This window comes from Hyperoodon ampullatus, assembly GCF_949752795.1.
Source record: "Hyperoodon ampullatus genome assembly, chromosome: 9".
Taxonomy (NCBI): Eukaryota; Metazoa; Chordata; class Mammalia; order Artiodactyla; family Ziphiidae; genus Hyperoodon; species Hyperoodon ampullatus.
The window spans coordinates 95,882,982-95,901,835 of NC_136922.1; the positions used below are offsets into that span (position 1 = coordinate 95,882,982).

An 18,854-nucleotide genomic window follows, 5' to 3' on the forward strand; every position below is an offset into this window, starting at 1 on the left:
CGCCGCAGCCGAGGGCACTCGGTGTTCGGTTTCCGGCCCGGGGGCAGCGTCGCCCGAAGCCCGGCTGAGTGCGGCCGCGGCCGGTTCGGAGCAGTCGCTTCCTGCCGAGCCGGGAGGGGGCGGGAGGCGGCCGTGTCTGGCTCGCCGCCGCCTGAGGCTGCACCTGCTCCGCAGGATGCGCAGAGGCTTGCCGGAGCCTCTCCGGATGAGAACTTTTTAGGCTGCCCGCCCGCGTTCCCGCAGTCCCTGGGCTGCGCACCGGCAGCCGGGGGCCGAGGGGGCGCCGCTGCGCGAGCCCCCCTCCCGCCCCCTCCCCCTCCTTGGCTCGGCAGCCCGCCCGCAGCTGTGTTCCGGGCGCGCGGAGGGAAGGCGAGGCTGCGGCGGGTCATGCCCACGGTGTAGCCGCGAAGCGGAGGCATGGCTGCCGGAAGGTTCCTGCTCTACACGGGCCTCTCGCTAGCGCTCTGCGCCCTGGGCATGCTGGCCGTGGCCGTCTGCTCAGACCACTGGTACGAGACGGACGCCAGGAAGCACAGGGACAGGTGCAAGGCCTTCAACACGCGCCGGGTCGACCCTGGCTTCATTTACAACAATAACAACAACTTGCCGCTCCGGGCCAGCCGCTCGCGCCTGGACCGCTGGGAGGGCACACTCCTCCGGGCCCGGAATCGCCGGCAGCTCTTCGCTATGAGCCCCGCCGACGAGTGCAGCCGGCAGTACAATTCCACCAACACGGGCCTCTGGAGGAAGTGCCACCGACAGGGCTTCGACGCGGAGATCGCGGCCCTGGTTCGGAAAGGTAAGCGCTCGCCGCGACGCTTGGCGCTCCGGAGAGACCGGCGCCTCTGGGCCCGGCCGCCCTCTCCTCCCTTGCGCGGCCGCAGTCTCTCAGGCCTCCTGGTTCCGGGAGGTCAGGTTATCCAGGCTCGGCTGAGCCTTGCAGTGGCCAGATCTTGCCTCCGAGTAGCTGGTAATGGAGACTTACCTCTCTCTACCCGGCCTCTCGTCTTGCGTTTTGTCTGATGGGATTCCAGTAGAATCTCATGGTCCAAGGTTTTTACACAGAGAAATGGCTTCAGTAGTCTCTGAAAAGGAAGGGAATCTATAATGTTCTGCTTTTAGTAGAGGAATCCCTTTAAGAGTGATTTGTCGGCGTAGACACACTCCTAGTTTTAATCTTTGTTTTAGATGTTGTTGAACTGATTCATCAAGGGAAATTTGGGAAAACATCTCACAGAGAAGGCCTTATTCATGCCGGAAGCGTTTAAGTGCTATGCTATATCGGGCATACTGCAGGCATTGGTCATATAAACATTAATAAATCACAGCCCCTGCCCTGTTTCACCCCAAAAGCCCGTTGACCTGTAGCATCACACCACAATTCTTGATTTCTCATTTTGAGAAAGTGGTTGACAAAAGTGTCTTATGCACATTGAATATGAGCAAGATCTAATAAGCACACAAAAAGTAGTTCTTCCAGCAGCACCACAGTGGGTACTTAAGACAAAAAAATATTATTTTCAGAAGGTTTGTATAAAAAATACCCAAAGTATACCAAAACGGAAAACAAACTGCATTTGCTAATGATAAAAATTTATTTGATACTTTAATATGATCACATAAAATTTTAAAAGTCTGTTCATCTGATGCAGTTTGTAAATCTTGCATGATTTATACTTTGGGGACTATCCTGTTCTGTTAGCCTACTGAGATGTTGTTTCGATGTATACTAATATTGCTCCGAAGAAGGGAATATGCATCCTGGAATATGCATTGATGGTAGCTGCACCCTGGAAGTTGTGGTGCAATTCTATAAGTCTCGTTCCCCGCACCTCCCTTCATTTTCTTCATCTATTAAGTGGTGATACCAAAGTGAAAACAATGCTGTTATCTGCAAAGTCTTTGTGGCCAAGATACCAAGCAGTTTCTTAATGTCTCAGTAATTATAATGCCAGGTTGCTGCTGTTTTTAAATCTTATATGTGAGAACTGATATTCTTTGATTTATAAAAATGTTGAAATGGATCAGAAAAAATTGTTAATTTGAAAAAAAGTCAATTGTTTAAGAAAGGCAAACAGTGGGTATGGATTTAGATTTAGGTGGGGTAGGTCCAGAAAGAGAATCCATCTTAATGTTTGTTTTACAGCTTCTGTAGAATGATGAGGGATTTTAGCTGATTTAGTTAAGAATGTGTTACTATTACAAATATCATATCTGCTTCATGGTTAGACTCTTATTAGAGCAGCGTGTCCCGCTTGGAGCTCTACAACTTTGTCAAGCTGTACAGGATATTAGAGAATTGCAGAAGAGAACAACTTGGGTTGGATTTAGAAGTGGGAAAACAAGAGGAAGCAGAATAGTTTTTGACAATGGGTGACTTCATAGCAGTTTTCAAATTCTCAGATTCAGAAAATGTTGTTTTATCCATCATTTTCTGCTTTTATTAAAATTGCAATGGTAGGAAGTTAGCTGACATGTGAGGAAGAATTCATGTTAATAATGACTGACAAACACTGGTAGGACTTGCTGAAGGACATTCTTGAATTTCCTTTCTTGAACATCTCCTGGAACAAGACTGGTATCCTCTGTCTGGTACTGGTTAACCCCACTTAGAAAAAGGGGGATGGGATTCATGGCTTCTGGTGGTTCCATTGAGAGCTTTGATTCCATGTTGCTCTGCTTGGCGATCCGACTAGAAAGGTTGACTTGGTCTGTGCACCAGAGGGATTGGTTACCATAGTGACATGTTCTTCCGGTGAAGCTGGAAACACAGTGACAGGGAAAGGGGTAGGGGAAGGATGTACAACATTTTGACTTTGTATCGACTGATTTTTAATTGAAGCAACAGAAAATGGACCAGCAGGGGGATTGAATACACTGATACCTAGAGTTGGGAGGGCACTGTATTTCTCTTGAACTAATGCAAACGCTGTTCCCCATCACCCAAAATACAGCAATCACTGTCAGCTGCAAGCCCTTGCTTACCATGGCTGTTTCTGTCCATTTGACATTCTTGTTAGTTATTATTGAGATAGATGGCATGCCAGCCTTACAAATCTTGAGAGACTTAAGGTCACTATCTTCATTTTTAATTTCAAAGCATAATCTTTGAAAGCCAGATCGGCTTTTTCTAAGTAGTGATGGACACAATTTGGAAATAAGTGCATCTTATATTAGGAGAATTCACAAGCAATTCCAATAGCACATAGAATGTAACCTCTAGACTTAATATTTCTCCTAGAAGTACAGATTTTAGAAGGAAGTTAAAGAATAAATTGATATCCCTATATTTACTTTTAGGACACCTTAGGGAAAGATATTTCTCTCATGGTATTCATTAGCAGCCTCAAAAGCTATCTTAGGCCTTTGTCTTTTTTGGAAACATCTTGGATTAAAATTCTGGAGATATGTGTTGGGCAGGGGGAAAGGGAAATCAGAGAAAAGACTGCTTAAAATCTGTCAATATTATGGGAAAATTAGAGATTTATCTAAATGATCATATAGCCCTAAAGAACTCAATCATTTGTTAAATCAATGTTCATTACATTAGAAAGTGCTGTTTTTGCATTTTACAATAAAACCACATAATTAATAAGAAAACAAAAGTCAAATCCATATCTGATTTGAAGATAAAGTCCTTGGGATTCATGTTCTTTCTGATCCGTTTCTTGCTCTGCTGACATCACTATACCCATAAAAAGGCATTTCTGATCACTGTGTATTTATTTGTTTGTCTTATTGAACCATAAGTTCCTGGAGGGCAGGAAAGATAATCATTTGTAAAATACATCCACTAGATGCTTGGTACTTGGGAAATATACAAATTAGGTTCACAGAAACTTATCCATCAAGAGCTTATTCTAATTTTAGGAACACTGTGTGGGAATCCAAATAAAGGATTAGTCAGAAAATTGTGATAGAAAATGAACCAGTGTAGCTCTCAGGGCAGGTTAATATTGCAACAGAAGCTACATAATTTAACAAGGAGGATTTCTTGAGCAAAAGCTTTGCTAAGGAATAAAGGTAACACAGTAGAGTTTTGGATAACACATGTCATTGAAAAAACACATATCACACACAATCATTTTTCACATTAGATAAGATTTTAATTATTTCCTTCTCGAGGGTAGGATTTGGGTAGAGGGTGCAGCAAAGATCAGTCACTCTTGAATTCCCATCTGTGTCCATACTCATGTCCTCTTGTCTTCCTGCTTTTCAACCTCATCTGTCTCCCTAGTAAGTCACTGCACTGGGGACAGATCAATGGCAGGATCAGCTTGTGAAATCCAAGAGACTTCCAGACCCTTAGGAGGACCAGCTACAGGGAGGATTTTGTTCCAGGGAACATGTATATTCTTTGGTTAGTACTGAAATCTTGTATTGATATGGCTTGAAATCAGCAGACCTTCAACGGAGACTCTAAGAACTTTTTTATTATTTGAAAATAAGCCTTATAATAGAATTTGACCTAAATGGTTTTCATAATCATGGAGTGATGGTCAATGTTCTGAAGTGTATTTTAATGGAACATTGCACGTATTCACAAATTAATAATGTTACTCAGCACATATTTACTGCACATGTATTATGGGATGGGCACATATCACTAGAACGAAGAGAGAATAAGACCTGGTCCTTAGAATTCCCATAGTCTGTTAGTGTCACATAGAATAAGTGACAAGTGCAAGACACTGAGGGCAACAGAAACAGATGCAGAGAAACAGAGGAGGTGATGCTGGATTGTGTCGGCAGTGGGATGAGGTCAGGCGGGAAGGAGTTAGGGAGAGTTGCCCTGAGGAAATGAAATTTGAACAAGATTTTCACGAAGTGTGGAGGTGGATGGGGAGGAAGGGCATTTCAGGCAAAGCGGCCAGCATATGCACAGCCATGGAGGTGTGAACCAGCAGTTTGGCCACGTGAGTGTTGACTTCTGGGGCGAGCGAGAGGAGCACACCAACAGCTGGAGAGCAGGCGAGGGCCCAGTCAAGGAGCTTGTGAGCTCAGATCCCCTGTAGCAGTGCGGCCCATAGGATGGCCACTAGCCACACGCGGCTACTTAACTTAAAATAACCAAAATTAAATAAAATTTAAAAATCACTTCTTTAGTCACACTGGTCACATTACAGATGCTCAGTAGCTGTATGTATCTAGTAGCCATCATTTCAGACAGTGCAGATTAGAGAATGTTTCCATCACCACGGAAAGTTCTATGGGACAGGGCGACATGGAGCCTATAGCCTCTAAGAGCAAGCGCATACTTTATTTCAGATGAGGATAATTGAACATGGTAACTTGGGCTTAAATTTAAGAGTAGTATTCTACACCTGAAGAAACTTTGCTACTTGAATGTTTCACAGAAGGTTTTAGTTCATGGTCAGTTGTGCTAAATCTATATTTTATTAATTTTCCATGTATTTCTTTTTAAATAAATTTAATTAATTAATTAATTTATTTATTTTTGACCGTGTTGGGTCTTCGTTGCTGTGCGCGGGCTTTTCTCTAGTTGTGGCAAGCGGGGGCCACTCCTCACTGCGGTGCGCGGACCTCTCAATACGGTGGCCTCTCCCATCGTGGCGCACGGGCTCAGTAGCTGTGGCTCATGGGCTCCAGGCGCGCGGGCTTCAGTAGTTGTGGCGCACGGGCCTAGTTGCTCCGTGGCATGTGGTATCTTCCCGGACCAGGGCTGGAACCCGTGTCCCCTGCATTGGCAGGCGGATTCTTAACCACCGTGCCACCAGCGAAGCCCCTAATTTTCCATGTTTGACTCACAGAATACCCTTCTCTCCTTTCCCTCTCCTGACTCCATTAAAGTAACTTGCAAAGTTGACTGGGTGGGAAGATTAATAGTAATCAGACTTGGTGCCAGCTACTCTGCTAAGAGTTTTACATATATTAGCTAACTTATTCTTCATAATACTGCTCTGAAGTGGGTATTATTATTATTTATCTCTATTCTACAGTTGAGGAAACTGAGACACACAAAGCTCCATTAACTTGCCACAGCTCATGATAAGGAAATGAAGTTGTCAGGATTTGAATTCTGGCTCCTGGTGTGGAGACTCACCCACCCCACTCTACTGTCACCATAGAGCCTGTCAGGGTAGGGGTGGGGGGAGAAGAAGCTGGTATACTGATTCCCCAAACTAAAAAAAGAAATAGGGTCCCTTTGCTGTACACCTGAAACTAACACAACTTTGTAAATCAACTATAACTTAGTAAATCAACTTCAGTAAGAAATAAATTAAACTTGCTATTTCAAAGATATAACAAAATAGGAAGTAATTTTAGAATCCACAAAGGTGAGACCTGCTGGAGGACTCCAGCTTAGCACCGAGAGGAAGGTCATTTCAAAGCAAAGCATCTCACTTTGCCTTGAGACCCGCCAACAGAAGCTTATCCACCTTTTGTTCTGTGATTTTGAGTATTTTTTTTTGAGTGTTTGTTTTGTTCACTGTGGTAGGTGCTGAGGTTATAGACATGAAGGACATACACATTCATTCCACAAATATTTATTGACGGCCTAGAGGCTGGGTATTGTGGAGAAGCTTACATTCCATGTGGGGAGAGACAATAAATAAATACAGGTGGAATAAAAATAATATCTAATGAACTAATCAATATATAATATAATGTGCAGTGGTTTATGCTATGACATGTCTTTGCCCTTGGGAAGCACAAAGGGGAAGGTGGACAAGTAAGCCAAAAATTAAATAGTTCTATTAGTTTTGGTTTCATAATATCCAGAGACTTTACCTGCTCACAGGGAGACACACACAAAACCCACGGTCTCTGTATAAGGTGTGCATCCCCGTGCATATGTGTTATATGTGTGTTGGAGAAGAACAAAGAGTCATCATGTGGTTCTTGTCCTGAGGGAGCTTATGCTCCAGCTCTCCGTTTCCCAAGTTCATTGTCACGTGTGGGTGGATCAGGCTCTTCTGCAGGAGGTCACGTCTGTATCAACTGGATCAGGAATCAGCTGGTCAGGGAACTCAAGGGTGAGCTCATCTTATTGAACCAACAAAGTCAAGGGCCTTGTTTCTGTTGCAGGAGGTGAGTTTGTTTATTCTTTTACTGTAGGGTAGGTAAGGATCAATTAGAGGATCGATTCTGTATATTCCACTTTGGATTGTCCGTTAAAAATATTTTCTCCTTCTTTGCTATTTGTAGATGATCCTAGGCCTTCAGGCAGAATCCTAAACACACTCTGGGTTAGTTTGACCCTTCACACACACACACACACACACACACACACACACACGCACGCACACACGCAGGTATACATCTAGACATTAGACAGTAGAGTCACAAATGTTCATTCAGATGCAGATACTTTTATAACTACTTACCCCAAAAAATATACAGAGAGAGAAGGGAGTGCATGACTTGGTAGAGGAGTGAACAGAACATTTATTCTAACATCTTGATTGGATGTCTGCTGTTTTTGAGAGAATGCTTACATTCCTTTAAAGGACTTTGTTTCCTCATGTGTAAAAGAATGGGTATGGGGGCTTCCCTGGTGGCGCAGTGGTTGAGAGTCCGCCTGCCGATGCAGGGGACGCGGGTTCGTGCCCCGGTCCGGGAGGATCCCACATGCCGCGGAGCAGCTGGGCCCGTGAGCCATGGCCGCTGAGCCTGCGCGTCCGGAGCCTGTGCTCCGCAACGGGAGAGGCCACAGCAGTGAGAGGCCCGCGTACCGAAAAAAAAAAAAAAAAAGAGTGGGTTTGGATTGTAAAAACATCAAACCCTTTCACATTTGATGAGAAAGTTAAATTTATGTGATAGAGAGTAAATAAAGGGTGAATGGCTGAGAGAAGGTGAAAGAGAGGGATGGGAAATCAGGGGGAGGAAAGGGAGAGAAAGAGAACAAATTGAGAGACAGAGATGCTTCTGAAGGGATCATGGCGGGCTGCTAGTTTGTAAAAGGAAGAGGTGGAAAACAAAGCAGCTAATTTCATACTAATGTAGGACCTTGTAATAAGAATTAACTATTTCTCTTTCTAATGATTTGAAATGCCATGTTGCAGATTGGGGTTAAAAATCTGAAAAGTTAATGGAGGAAGGTGGTGTTGGTAGCACAACTGTGGATATACTGAATGCCACGGAGCCATACTCTTAAAAATGCTTAAAATCATAAAGTTTATGTTATGTATGTTTTAACACAATTAAAATAAATAAGTTAATTAAAAGAATTAAAAAACTTAATAGAGAAAGGAACTGGATTCCTGGTATGTAGAATCCTTCAAAACTGAGGATCTTCATGTATTCAACACATTTTTTTAGCACCTACTGTGTGCCAGGCACTAGCTCAGATATGTTTGGGACACAGAAGTTAATAAAACAGACATAATCCCTGTTCTCATAGGGCTTACCCTGAAACACCTTCAAGGATTGTATCTTTTTTCTAAACAAAACTTTTCAAGAGCACCAGTATGTAAAACAAGTAAAAGTAATGAATACATTCCTCGGGTCATTTTAAAACCATTGTATGGTAAAGAACACTTCACTGTGTTTATTCTAAAAATGTCTATTGAGTACCAACTATTTCAGGCACATTACTTGGGGTAGAGGATCCTGAGTGAAATACACAGCTCCTGTCCTCAGAGAGACAAAAAAAGGTAGTATACAAGAAGACTAACAAATACAAACCCCAAGTTTGGTTGTTTTTTTAAAAAATATTTTAATTTTATTGGAGTATAGTTGATTTAAAATGTTGTGTTAGTTTCAGGTGTACAGCAAAGTGACGCAGTTATACATAAACATATACTCATTCTTTTTTAGATTCTTTTCTCATATAAGTTATCACAGAATATTGAGTAGAGTTCCCTGTGCTATACAATACATCCCCATTGGTCATCTATCCTATGTAATAATAGTGTGCATGAGTTCATCTCAAGCTCCTGATTTATCCCTCCCCCACCACGTTTCCCCTTTGGTAACCATAATTTTTTTTCGATATTAAGAAGTCTGCTTCTGTTTTGTAAATAAGTTCATTTGTATCTTTTTAAAAAAAATTAGATTACACATATGAGTGATACCCTATGATATTTGTCTTTCTCTGTCTGACTTACTTTAGTATGATAATCTCTAAGTCCATCCACGTCTCTACAAATGACCCAATTTCATTCCTTTTTATGGCTGAGTAATAGTCCATTGTATATATGTACCACAACTTCTTTATCCATTCCTCTGTTGATGGACATTTAGGTTGCTTCCATGTCTTGGCAATTGTAAATAGTGCTGCAATGAACATTGTGGTACATGACTCTTCTTGAATTATGGTTTTCTCAGGGTATATGCCCAGTAGTGGGATTGCTGGGTCGTATGGTAGTTCTATTTGTAGTTTTTTAAGGAACCTCCATACTGTTCTCCATAGTGGCTGTACCAATTTACATTCCCACCTGTTGGAATGTAGGAGGGTTCCCTTTTCTCCACGCCCTCTTCCAGCATTTATTGCCTGTAGACTTTTTGATGATGGCCATTCTGACCAGTGTGAGGTGATACCTCATTGTAGTTTTGATTTGAATTTCTCTGATAATTAGTGGTGTTGAGCATCTTTTCATGTGCTTTTTGGCCATCTGTATGTCTTCTTTGGAGAACTGTATATTGTAGATATTCTGCCCATTTTTTAATTGGCTTGTTTGTTTTTTTGACATAGAGCTGCATGAGCTGTTTGTTTATTTTGGAGATCCAAGTTTGGTTCTTTGAGAGATTTATGTGTTGGGGGCCTGAGTGATTCTTGAGTTTTGGAGGAGTTAGAGGAAGCTTTGCAGAAAAGGGGACATCTAGTCCTAACATGTACTTAGAGAGGTTAACTGTGGGTTGATAAGGTGAAGTCTTAGCCTCATTTAAAAATGATTAATTAATAATGACAAGGTAATAACTTGTCCAGTCTGCTTTCCACCCACCTTTGTCCTCCAGACTCCTAGTCCTTCTCCCAAGAGGCAGCTGTTGCTACCAGATTTTAAGAAATCATATCAGAGATACTCTGTTCAGCAATATTTAAAAATACCATCAAGTATAAATATAAGTCAGGCAATGAACAGGATGAAAAAAGTTGTTTTTTTTTGTAAATTCGTATACACAGAGATGATGTTTAAAGGCCCATTCCAGGAGTCACTAGGAATCTTCTACAGGTGTTTATTGTAAGTGGAGGCTGCTGTTGGCATTCAAAGAAGTTTGACAGATTTGCTGCTTTTATGGGAGAGTGCAGTATCTGAATTATTTCAATTGATTTTTTTTTTGATGTCCAAGTAGTTTGCCAAGAAAAGGCAATTTACTTTATATTAGGTCATCTTCATAAATTTATATCATTTCCTACGTTTGAAAATGCCCTGCTGTTCTATATCCCGAAGCTCACTCTGTTGGACACTTTATTTGCTCTAGAGCAATCTCTCGTTCAGTTTTGCCCTCAATTTCTTTTCATCTTTATAATAGCAATTCTATTTAGGCAGGCACAACTCTTATTCCCCAAGGCTCTGGAGTATTTTGCACACCTGGATGGGATAGGGTGGTTTTTACCTTGAAGAGGCTCTGCGCTCATATGCTGCTGTATGTTAACTAATACAACATTGGATACTATCCTGTGAGGCTGAAGACACACGTGCCTTGTCGCCTGGCACTTCTACCCCTGGCTATATACTCATGAGTCCATGGAACACATCCAAGGCTCTCCATGGCATCACTGTCTTTTTTTTTTTTTTTTTTTTTTTTTTTTTTTGTGGTACGCGGGCCTCTCACTGTTGTGGCCTCTCCCGTTGCGGAGCACAGGCTCCGGATGCGCAGGCTCAGCAGCCATGGCTCACGGGCCCAGCCGCTCCGCGGCATATGGGATCCTCCCAGACCGGGGCACGAACCCGTATCCCCTGCATCGGCAGGCGGACTCTCAACCACTGCGCCACCAGGGAGGCCCGGCATCACTGTCTTATAATAATAAAATAAATAAGTAAACAAAAAGGAAAAACTTGTATTCATTAATAGGAGAATGGATCATAGGTATGGTATGTTCATACAGTGGAAACTACCACTGTGTACTTAAAATAAATATACTAGATCTACATATTTCCAAATGGATAAACATAAAATTTGAGTGAAAAGAGCAGGGTGCAGAATGAAATGGAGAGTATGATGCTCTTTATATGAAGCTCAAAAACAGATCAAATAACATTAGATATTGTTTATTTGCCTTGTGTTTATAAAAATATGCATGTGACTGATAAACACAAAACGAAGGATGATGTTTATCTTTCTCAGGGCAAGAAAAGAAATGGAATTGGGGCGGTGCTTTCATCTGTGATATTTTATTTCTTGAAAAACAGGAAAGATGTGAAGTAACTGGGGCACACACATTCATGCACACTGAAGCTACTTGGAAAGTTGTTGCCGTTCTGACAAAAAAAAGTTAACATTCTATTCAGACTGTACTGTTCAGTGTTCAGGAGGCAGGTTCTTTAAAGAAAATTCTTGGAAAACTTTGCTTTGAGGCAATCTGTGACTGACTTTTGTAAGTAGTAACAAAGAGGAGAATCAGGTAACCTTTAACCAACACTTTTCACCGAAAGTAGCTCCCGGGGAAGGGTTTTGAAAGGATAGAATCATGTTTTACTCCCTTGTGATGTGACGTAAGAAGAGCAAATCAGGGCTTTAAAATGACGTATTTGTGAGATAGAGACTAGTGTACATGTCACTCCCTGCTTTGTAGATTTCCTGCAGCTTGTGGAGAAAAACCAAGCGTTCTAAGGGCCAGAAAGTTAAACCAAAGCCACCCCTCCAATGAACTTGATCAGACATTGAACGTTAATAGCTAAGGCACGGAGACAGAAAGAGCGGGACAAACCAGAGACTGAGCACGAACACCTGGAAAGGCGTGTGAGCCCTAAGGGAGGAACTCAGCATAAACCAGGAAAGGAAAAGCTAAGGATTGCTAAGAAGGAATCAGAGTTCTAGTCTTAAAATCGTGAGGATGACTTCAGCCAGGAGCCCGTCTGTTATGGTAATGGTATGTTCCCACGCCATATAATTTCCAGCCGGAACAGGAAAGTCCCGTCGGAATTACAGCAAGGGTTCCATTTTCACCTGATAATGCTTTTAAAACACCAAAGCTGGGCCTGAAGTTACTAGGGATCACGAAATTCCTAGGGGGTTTCAGGGGTGTTGAAGCTGAATAACTGCCATGATCATGTTTTAGTAACCACAGGGCTAAAGAGATGCCCATGTGTAGCTCTGGGCAGGCCTGCATCGCCAGGTCCCAGGTGGATGAGCTGCTTTATTCATTATGCTCTGCTGGGATGCTCTTCCTGCCCACCCTTAAATGAACGACTTTGGGAAGGGCTGGCCTCTCCCTCTCTCTCCCTCCTCCCAGAATGGGTTAACACAAGCGAAACAGAAGATCATCTTGCTTGGCCCTTTTTCTTTTCAGGTGTGGCCTCTCCTCCTTGCCTGGGTTTCTTGTCTTCTTCACCTTCACCTTCAGTGCACTTTGAGGCCCCTGCCAGTGGGTTTCCTCCCTGACTCCCAAGCTGGGACCGCTCCTTCTCTGTGAAAACTTCACCTCCCCTGGCTTGGAGGACACCGTTCTCTCTTGGTCTGCTTCTGTCTTGGTTCTTACCCCCTCTCAGTCACTGGCTCTTCTTTCTCAGCCCGTGTGAGTGTTCTCCAGGGTACCACTTTTTCTTCTCACCCTTTGCCCTCTCCTTGAGCCATCTCACTCATGCCCAGGGCCAGTTTCAGCCCTTGATGGTCACAACCTGTTGCACTGGGAATCTCTCGCTCAGACCTTCTACCCAAACATCTCGCCTGTTGGATATCTCCACTTGGAGGTTCCATGGGTCCAAAAGAATCTATTTTCTCTTTTTCCCCCAGAGTCATTCCGCTTTCATTTTCCTCCATCTGGGGGAATGATATCACTTCCTCTCTCCTTGCCCAAACCAGAAACTTGAGAGTCATCTCTTCATTCTTGCCCTCCTCATCCAAGCGGTGAACAAGTCACTTTTCCTGCTCATACATTCATGCTCATCTCCCCATGCTATTCGGGTATCGCTGCTGTGGTGAGGTCCTCCTCACCTGTATTCTCGTAGCATTCTCTATTTGGTTTCCCTGTTCTCTAATCTCATCTCCCGTATATGCTTTCTATATAGAGTGATTTTTTTTATGATTTTATTTTATTTATTTTTTTATTAGTTTCTGCTTTATAACAAAGTGAATCAGTCATACATATACATCTGTTCCCACATCCCTTCCCTCATGCATCTCCCTAGAGTGATTTTTTTAAAAATGTAAATCTAATCATGTTACCTCTTTGCTCAAAACCCTTCAGTGGCTCCTCGCAGCCTGTCAGTCACAATAAGGTCCATAATCTTCATTCACCTTGGCACATAAGGCTTCACAGGTCTGGCAACATTCTCCCCTCCCCATCCCCCAGCCTGCCCATCTCATCCTTTTGTCTACTTCTCTCCATACCGGCATGCTCTCTTCCAGCCCTGATGAAGGACTCCTGGGTCCCCAAGCAGGCTAAGCTGTTTGATGCCTTGGGAGCCTTTGTTTATGAAGCTTCTTCCTTCTCCTGAAGGTCCCTGTCCCTGCTCACGGCCACCCCCAAGCCAGCCTGGCCAACACCTTCTCATGCTTTAGGCATCAGCCTTCAGCCCCTCCTCCTAGTCTTGCTTAGGGTTCTGTCACCTCCATCTCCCAGGGAGAATTGCCTTCTTCCTCCTTAGCCCTCTGTCACACGCTAGACATCTTTCCCCTCCTAGCACCAGTGACATTTTGCTTCCCCATATGTTTTCCTCCTTTCAAAGACTCTTTTTGACCTGTTTATTATTCATTTTTTATCTGCAGTGTTTTGCATAATGCATGGGCCATGATAGGTATTTAATACATAGTTGTTGAATGAACGAAGGTTTATTTCAGTTAATGCAGTCAACCTGGAAATCTCATTTAGCGAAGAGCCATAATTTCATTGGACTAGGGAAACTCACTATTAAAAGGAAACCTGCTGTGAGTTGTTCTGTAATGCATACGATAAACTTCAATTTATTTTCTTTGTTAAGGTTTGTATTTGCTTAAAGTGTCCATATCTCTGATTCACAAGAGGAGAATTTCAAGTGGGGATTGTTCCATTTTTCCTGGACTAGACCTCTTCATTATGATCTTGCCCACTTTCTCTTCTCGGCATGCTTTCCTTAGGCTGGTCCTCCCAGCCAGAGTGTATTGGATAAAGAGAAGCCTAGCTCCATTTCTTGTCCCCATCATGGATATTAGAATTGCCAAATTTACCTCTGGGTCTGGCATATGTGACCATTCCCTCAAGTTTCTCAGTGTTTGTCACCAGGCATGTCTTCAGGCTGTCTCAATGAAGCCTCCCTCTCAACTGTTTATTTAGGGCAGCTTTCTCAAATCTCTTCTAGTAGAGATTTTGGTCAGATAATGGCCAGAAGACAGAGGATGTGCTTTTGTGACTGCCTCCCTTCTGGTTCATACCTCAGTTCGCTTTTCATAACTTCCAGCTGGGGTGGGTCAGCGATGCCGGGAAAACACGGCCAGTATCTATTTCCAGGTCTCTGATGCATCTGGCCCCATGGTGGCTGGTGAGCAACATTGCTCGCAGGAAACATCCATCCCCTACAGAGGGTCTGGGGACAGAAAGACATTATGACCAACCAATACACCTTGGCTTGTGAAGACCACCGAGTCCCAGTTCAGTTCACTCTCAGGGTGTCACTGGGAAGTGGATTCTCTTCCAGAATGACAGTGACTGTTGTTCAGGCTGATAATCTCATGGGGAAGGTTTTACGGACCTCTCCTTTAGCCATGTGATTTACTAAGGGCAGAGCCATTGCTGTCATTTGGATTAGTAGAGTAATTCTTTTGTTTTCAGCAGATAAATGTACACTCAGCTACATTGCTTGGCTCTCTAAACTAGGTTGAATAAATGATTCATATCAAGGAAACATCTTCCATGACCACTATATCTTCTGGATTTACATTAGTTAAGTCTGTGCTGGGTTTAAGCTGGAAAAATGATTTCCAACGCCTTCTGCCTAAGTTGCATAAAGTGCTATAGACCAAAATTTAGATTGTACATTCAGTAGTAACCATTGGGTAGGCATCCCAACTAAACACTAAACTTGTGTTTTGAAGAGCTGGGTTAATTGTAAAAAATAATTATAAAAATTGTTAGTGATCTATGCAGTAATGTGAGTCTTATAAAATGGAGGGTAGCCCTTACCCTAGAAAACTGTCTCTTTGTCATATATGCTTGTTTTAAAACCTGTAGGAGCCCAGAGGTTTATTTCAAACTGGAAGGTGGCATTTCATCTTTCTGGGTCAGCAGAATTGTTAACATTTCAGAAAAGGACTTTTGTGCTCCTGTGCCAGCAGCACGCCTGTATCAGCTTTTATTACACATATCCGTAGTGGTGTGGTGGCTGGCTGGGTGCTTGTAGATCAATAAGCTGCTAAAAGGGGAGATGCATCAGAGACTATAATGGCTTCTTCACAGAAGATAGATCGTCTCCAGGTAGTGAAGTGCATTTAGGAACAACAGTGATATCCCTGTACTGAGATCCTTATTATTTAGAAGAGAGAAATGGACTCTCTCAAGGTGATGAGTCCTATGATAAAGACTTCAACATGCTAAACATATACTCCAGGAGATTTTCTTTAATAAAAAAAGAAAAGAATAATTAATTAATTTTTGGTGGCATTGGGTCTTCGTTGCTGCGTGCGGGCTTTCTCTAGTTGCGGCGAGCGGGGGCTACTCTTTGTTGCGGTGTGTGGACTTCTCATTGTGGTGGCTTCTCTGGTTGCAGAGCACGGGCTCTGGTGTGTGGGCTTCATAGTTGTGGCTCGTGGGCTCTAGAGCACAGGCTCAGTAGTTGTGGCGCAAGGGCTTAGTTGCTCCGAGGCATGTGGGATCTTCCCAGACCAGGGCTCGAACTCATGTCCCCTGCGTTGGCAGGTGGATACTTAACCACTGCGCCACTAGGGAAGTCCAGAGGAGATCTTCTGTTCCAAATAAATTCAGTTTGTTTTAATAGAAGAATTCCCAGATGGAGAAGTACAGAATTAATTCTCTTGGCCTCAAACACGACTTGATTGTAGTTGTTCTGCAACTTTGTTGTCCTATTAATTTAAAAAAGTCTTCTTATAATTTGAACACTGATTTTTAAGAGACTCGGGTGGGCTTGGATACAGCATCAGTGAGGAGTTGGGAAAAGTAGTGACCCTAACACAAAGTGATATGGCTGGGGTTTGAGGGTGGTGGAAACTTACAGAAGATGGCACAGAGCTCCTTGGCTAAGGTTCTTGACTTGAAGGCTGTGGACACATGGAGTCAAGGTTATATCTGAGCTGAGTGTACTTATGTACAGGAGAGTTCCTAGGAATATGGTGTCAGAGAGAATGGTGACTTTTTCCGGGGGGGTGGTGATAATTTCTACTCTGTGGTTCTCCTTCATGATGCAGGAATAAATTACATAAATTATATATTCATTTATTCAACACATATTTGGTGAATACTTTCATGTCAGGATTTGTACTAGGAGCTTGGGGTATAGTAGTGCACTGAATAGGCAAAACCCCCTGCCCACATGGAGTTTATATTCCAGTGAGACAATAAAAAGATTAATAAGTAAAATATGTAATATATTAGACAGTGTTTAGTGCTAGGGAGAAAAAACAAAGCATGGAAAGGGAAAGGACATGTGAGGAGGCAGCGTTGGAATTACAGATGGAGTGGCCAGGGAGGACCTCACTGAGAAGGTGACTTTGAGTAAAGACCTGATGGGCATGCAGAAACTAGCTATGGGGAGATCTGGGGGAAGAGGATTTCAGACAAGGGGAGTAGCAAGGACAGTGGCCTTGATGTGGGAGAACAGCTAGCATGTTGGAGAAATAACAAGGATGGAAGAATGGCTGTGTGGGAGGAAGAAATGAAGGGGGGAGTGTAGTAGGATATGATGTCAGCAAAGTGGAGAGCCACCTCCCACAGGGTTTGAAGGCCATAGGAAGGAGTGAGATGGGAAGCCATCATAGGGTTCTGAGAAGAGGAATGTCATGATTAGACTAGGCATGGTTTAAAAGGATCACTTAGGTTGCTAAGGTAATAATTAGATGCAGTGGGACACATATGGAAACAGGGAGACTAGCCCACATAGGTAGTGGATGGAACTAGAGTGGGGGAGAAGAGACTGGGTTCTGGATATATTTTGAATGAAAAACTATCAGGATTTTGGCTGATGGATCAGACACAGGGTGGGTGAGAAAAAGAAAAGTCAAAGATGACATCAAGGTTTTTAGCCTGAGGACCTGGTAGCATAGAGTTGCCATTAAATATGATGGCCAGGACTGCAGGAAGATCTTGATTTGGGAATCCACACTTTTGGACATGATAACATTTGAGATACCTTTTAAATGCTCAAGTGGAAATGTCTATAGCTAGTTGGATATGTTGGCCTGGGTTCAGGGGAGACGTCTCCCTTGGAATGTAAATTTAAGAGTCATCAGCTTATCGTATTTTTAAAGTTATGAGACTGAATGAGATCACCTAGAGAGTGCATGTAAATAGAGAAGAGAGGAGGTCTAAGGATTGAATCCTGGGGCACACAGGCTTTACAGACCTCAGGGAGTTGAGGAAGAATCAGCAAAAGAGACTGAGAAAGAACAGCTAGTGTAGTGAGGGAAAAATGAGCAGTGTGGTGTCCTGGAAGCCAAGTAAAGGAAGTAGTTTAAGGAGGAAGAGGAAGTGATCAACGGTGTGCAAGGCTGCCTGTGGGTCGAGTAAGATGAGGCTGAGACTTGAACTTTGGATTTTACAACATGGAAGTTATTGATTCCAGTGGTAGATTCAAGAGTGAGTGGGAGGAGGGGAGGAATTGGAGGCACTGAGTTTAGACAACTTTTAAAAGGGTTTTCCATGTAAAAGTGAGGAGAGAAATGGTAGCTGGACTGAGAAATTTAGATTAAGAGAGACTTAAGAACTTTTTTTTTTTAATTAGAGAAATATTAGTGTAACTGTAGGCTGATGGGAATGACACAGTAGACAGGGACAAAACTGATGGTACAGGGAAAAAAGAAGGAAGAATTGCTGGAGAGGGTTGAGGCAGAGAGGAAGACAGAGAAAAGAGTGAAAGGAAAGGGCTGTAGCCCATGTAGCCCAGGAAGAAACACATGTTTTAAGTGAGTAAGTAAAAATCTGAGATTATCATTTATTTATTTATTTATTTAGTACTTTTTAATTGAAGTATAGTTTAATTTATAATGTGTTAGTTTCAGGTGCATAGCAAAGTGATTCAGTTATCCATATGTGTGCGTGTGTGTGTGTGTGTGTGTGTATATGTATGTGTATATCTACATGCTTTTTAAAATTCCTTTCCATTATAGTTTTTTTTTTTTTTTTTGTGGTACGCGGGTGTCTCACTGTTGCGGCCTCTCCCATTGTGGAGCACAGGCTCTGGACGCGCAGGCTCAGCGGCCATGGCTCACGGGCCCAGCCGCTCCGCGGCATGTGGGATCTTCCCGGACTGGGGCATGAACCCGCGTCCCCTGCATCGGCAGGTGGACTCTCAACCACTACACCACCAGGGAAGCCCCTCCATTATAGTTTGTTACAAGATATTGAATATAGTTCCCTGTGCTATACAGTAAACCCTTGTTGTTTATCTGTTGTATATATAGCAGTGTGCATCTGTTAATCTCACACTCCTAATTTATCCTTCTCCCTGCCTTTCCCCTTTGGTAACCATAAGTTTGTTTTCTATGTCTGTGAGTCTGTTTCTGTTTTGTAAATAAGCTCATTTGTACTATTTTTTAGATTCCACATATATGTGATATCATGTAGTATTCATCTTTCCCTG

The 18,854-nt window shown here is 42.9% G+C and overlaps 1 protein-coding gene across 1 annotated transcript in view; it reads left to right on the forward strand.

The window, feature by feature from the left end:
* Positions 1-417: 417 nt before the first annotated feature.
* TMEM178B (transmembrane protein 178B) overlaps positions 418-18,854 on the forward strand; it is a gene marked incomplete at both ends in the record, with an annotated part of 360,474 nt that continues 342,037 nt past the window's right edge. Inside the window, one exon of the mRNA XM_079711813.1 lies at positions 418-799. Within this exon, the coding sequence (XP_079567939.1) occupies positions 418-799 (382 nt within the window). The remainder of the gene's footprint in view (positions 800-18,854) is intronic.